The sequence below is a fragment of the Chrysochloris asiatica genome, unplaced genomic scaffold, assembly GCF_000296735.1.
Source record: "Chrysochloris asiatica unplaced genomic scaffold, ChrAsi1.0 scaffold00245, whole genome shotgun sequence".
NCBI lineage: Eukaryota > Metazoa > Chordata > Mammalia > Afrosoricida > Chrysochloridae > Chrysochloris > Chrysochloris asiatica.
In genome coordinates, this window is record NW_006408763.1 from 93560 (window position 1) to 98272 (window position 4713).

Sequence of the window (4713 nt, forward strand, 5' to 3'; positions counted from 1 at the left end):
TAAATAAAAATTAAATATAATAATATAATTTAATATTAAATGTTAATATTAAATGCTACTTCATTGAAGGAGTCCTGGTGTGGCGCTGTGGGATAAAGCACTGGACTGCAAGGTTGGTTTGAACCACGAGGTCAGCGGTTCAAACTCACCAGCTACTCCTTGGAAACCCTATACAGGGTCACTATAAGTTAGAACTGACTTGACAGCACTTAACAACAACTACATTGGAAAGACACATTTTCTTCAGTCAGAACTTATTATTTCTTTTCAGGCTTTTTTGTCACTTACAGTTTTGGTAATTCATGTTGTGATATATTTAAAAAACACAGGATATGTAATTATTCATATCATGCATACTTGTCCCTTTAGAAATAATTTCCCTTCTGTGGTCCCACCAATATGTAAATCTCATTCATACTGTTTGCATGAAGGTAATGTAAATATTAAGATGCAGTATGCTTTGTGCGTGTAAGTAGAACAGCAACTGAAAAGATGCATAGATGTCTGAGCACACCAAAGATGCAAAGCCCCAGTCTGCCTATGACCCATATATCCCATAATTGTGTTCAAGGCAGGATCTTGCATTTCCAGGTGAGCAGAACAAATGGTTCTGCAGCAGCACAACAGAAAACAGGTTAATCACCCCCTCACCCCCACAGCTCCCAGTGCTGCTGTCCTTTGTCATAATTAAATAAGGGTCTAAATTTGTATATCTAAAATGGCAAAGGATCGACTGCACAGACTACCGTTTTTGTTTTTTTTTTTTTTTTTTTTTTTTTTTAAGCACTACCAATCTTGACTTTTAAACAACAATCCTTGAAAGGATAAGGTTTTTGAAAGCTTAATGGATGGCTCCACCTTTTTTTTTTTATCTATAACTTCTATGGTAAAATGACTGTCTACTTAATTTGTTTTTCCTGTTTTATTCCCATTCTTTTTAAGATTTCATTGTTGAAAACCCATGGGATAACACTTTGATTCTGAAGCTTTTATCTGGACTTTCTAAACCAGTGAGCACCTATCCAAATACTTATGAATGGCAATATAAACTTCCACCCATTAAGCCTAAGACAGAATTTCAGTTGGGTAAGAATTTTATGCATAATGTAACGTAAACTTTTGTATCTCTGTGGAAAGTTTTGTGTCTAGATGGGAACCCCTGTATGTGTTTTTCTCCTCTTGTCTCCCTTCACTCCCTGGTAAAATGTTGTGTCTACAGTATTAATATAGTTTGGAAGAGAGACATATCTGTGCCCATTTCAAAGAAAGGTGACTAAACAGAATGTGAAAACCATTAATATCACATCCCAGTAAATGTTTTCTAAAGATAATTCCAAAAGTTTTATGACAGTACATCAACAGAAAGCTGCCAGAAACTCAAGCCTGATTCAGAAGAGGATGTGGAATTAAGGATATCATTCCTGACATTCAGTGGATCTTGGCTAAAAGCAGAGAATACCAGAAAGATGTTTACTTGTACATTTTAGACTATGCAAAGGATTTCAACTGTAGATCATGACAAACAATGGATAACATTACAAAGAATGGGTTTTCCAGAACTCTTAACTGTGCTCCGGAGGAACCTGTACATAGACCAAAAAGCAGTTGTTTGAACAGAACAAGGGGATACTGAATGGTTTGAAATCAGAAAAGGTGTTCACCAAAGTTGTATCCTGTCACCATGCTTATTCATTCTGTACTCTGAGCAAATAATCTGAGAAGCTGGAGACGATGAACGACGAACAACGTAGCATCAGGAATTAACGACCTGCTATAAGCAGATGATACAACCTTGCTTGCTGAAAATCAAGGAGACTTAAAATCCTTACTGATAGAGATCAAAAAACAACAGCCTTCAGCATGGATTGTGCATCAATGTAAAGAAAACAAAAATTCTCACCACTGAACCAATAACTTCATGATAAATAGAGGAAATAATTGAAGTTGTCAAAGACTTCATTTTGCTTGGATCCACTGTCCACACTTATGAAGCAACAGTCAAGAAATCAAATGACATATTGTGTTAGGCAAATCTGCTGATAAAGACCTCTTGAAGGTGTTCAAGATCAAAGATTATGTTTGAGGACTAAGGTGTGCCTGACCCAAGCCATGGTGTTTTCAGTTCCCTCATATGCCTGGGAAAGCTGGACAAGAAATAAGACAGACTGTAGAAAAATCAATGCACTTGAATTATGGCATTGGAGAAGAATGTTAAAAATACCTCGGACTGCCAAAAGAACAGACAAATCTGTGTTGGAAGAAGTAGAGCCAGAATGCCCTTTAGAAGCCATGTGGCAAGACTTTGTTTCTTAAATTTTGGATATGTATGTAATCAACAACAAAAAAAGCTAATGGACTCCTGGTGTGATGTTGATCCTACAAGGTCAGCAGTTCAAACCCATGTCGCTTATATTTTGGACATATAATCAACAACAACAAAAGCTAATGGACTCCTGGTGTGATGTTGATCCTACAAGGTCAGCAGTTCAAACCCACCAGCTGCTCCTTGGAAATACTATACCGGGTCACTATGAGTCAGAACTGACTCAAGAGCACTCAACAACAACAATAAAGGCGTTTCTTCATGTGTTTGTTGGCTGCCTGAATGTCTTCTATGGTGATGTGTCTGCTCCTGTCCTCTGCCCATTTTAAAATTGGATTATTTGTCTTCTTGTTGAGGCATTGAAGTATTCTATAAATTTTGGAGATTAATTCTTTGATATGTCGTTGCCAAACATTTTTTCCCAGTCTGTGTGTTCTCTTTTTATTCTTTTAGTGAAATCCTTTGGTGTACATAAGTGACAAATTTTTAGGAGGTCTGAGTCATTTATTTTGTCTTCTGCTGGTGTACTTTCAGTTATGTTTGATAGTGTGTTTATGCCATGTATTAAAGCTCCTAAGTTGGTCCCTATTTTTTCATTGATGATCTGTGTAGTTTTAAGTTTTACATTTCTCTTACTGGTTACCTGCTTGCAATGTCATTGATTTTGGCTATAAGTGGATTATTTCTTCTGCTTGCTTTTGATTTAATTTGCTCTTTTTCTAGTTGTCTAAAGTGGAAGTTCACATTAATGTTAGATTTCTCTTTATATATATTCAGGTTATAAATTTCCCTCTAAGCACTGTTTCCATTTCTTCCCACAGATGTTCTTGAATTTGCAAATTTCAAAATTTGTCTTGATTTAAAAACACACACACAAAAACTTCTTTTAACCAGTTTGCTAGTTAGTAGTGAATTGTTTCATCACAAGATATTTTAGGATTTCCCAATTATTTTACTGTTTTTGATTTCTTGCTTAATTCCATTATAGTCTGAGAGAATACTTTGTGTGATTTCTCTTTTAAATTTGCTCAGGTGTGCGTTACAGCCCAGCATGTGACCTGTCTCTGAATTTTGCATGTGATGTTGAGAAGAATCTATGTTCTGCTTCTGCTGGATAAAAAGTATTCTATAAATGTCAGTTATTGTGGTTAAGTGCATTGTAATTAGTTACTACTCTTAGCCATCCTGGGTAGGGTTTTCAAGGCTGTCAGTCTTTGCAGGAGCAGAAAGCCTCATCTTTTTCCCAAGATGTCTATTTGATCCAATTTATTTATGATGCTGTTGAGTTCAACTCTGTCAGACTGATTTTCTGCCTGCTTGATCTGTTGATTACTTATAGAAGGTTGTTGAAGTCTTCAGCTGTAATTTGTGGATTTGTATATTTCTCCTTGCAGTTCTATCAGTTTTTACCTCACATATTTTGATGCTTTCTTGCTAGGTGCAGTCTGAGAATTCTTATGTCTTCACCCCTTTATCATTATACTTATCTGAAATCAGTGTAGCTTTTCCAGTCTGCTTTATCTGAAATTAAATTGGTATATTTAGACGATTCCGGCTTAAAGTGATTATTGACATAATTTGGGGGGGAGGGGGGCTTCTCTACTTTTTTCTTGCCTTCTCTGATTTTAATAGAGACTTTCATATGATTCCATTTTCTGTCCTCTTCTAGCATATCAAGTTTACTTACGTGTTTTTAATGGTTGCTTTAGAGTTTGTAATACCATACACATCCAAGTTAGCTTTGTACTGCCTCGTGGGTAGTTCAAGTATATTATCCAGAGTAGTCCCCAGCCCTCCCCCAATCCTGTCAGCACTGCTGCCAATCATCTCACTTAGCCAGAAGCTGTTATGTCTGAAGACATTGTTGCTATTATTTTGTACAAACCTTTATCTGTTAGATCAATTAAGAACAAGAAAAATGACTATATTATACTATTATTATTCTTCGTAGCATGGTTACGAATCAAGCTGCTAACCTTAAGGTCGGCAGTTCGAAACTACCAGCTATTCCGTGGCAGTAAAATGAGGCTTTCTGCTCCCGTAAAGATTTACAGTCTTGGAAACCCTGTGCAGGGTCGCTATGAGTCGGAACTGACTCCTCGGTACTTACTTAACAACAACAAATGTAGTCCTTTAATTATGTAGGTGAGGGTTTCTGACCTATGTGATTTTCCTTCTGTCTGAATAACTTGGGCAATTCTACCAGTGATAAATTCCATCATTTTTGTTTTGTTTTATTTGAAAAAAACTATTTGACCTTCATTCACTTTTTTTTCTTTTTCTTTTTTTTTAATTAAATGTTTTTATTTTGGATTGAGTGAAAGTTTACAGGGCACATCATCAGCTTCACATTCAACCATTCATATAGCTTGTTTCATTACATTGATTAT

The 4713-nt window shown here is 36.1% G+C and overlaps 1 protein-coding gene across 1 annotated transcript in view; it reads left to right on the forward strand.

The window, feature by feature from the left end:
* Positions 1-4713, forward strand: part of BUB1 (BUB1 mitotic checkpoint serine/threonine kinase) — a 52157-nt gene that overhangs the window by 35378 nt on the left and 12066 nt on the right. The window contains exon 19 of the mRNA XM_006873512.1: positions 943-1086. Within this exon, the coding sequence (XP_006873574.1) occupies positions 943-1086 (144 nt within the window). The remainder of the gene's footprint in view (positions 1-942; positions 1087-4713) is intronic.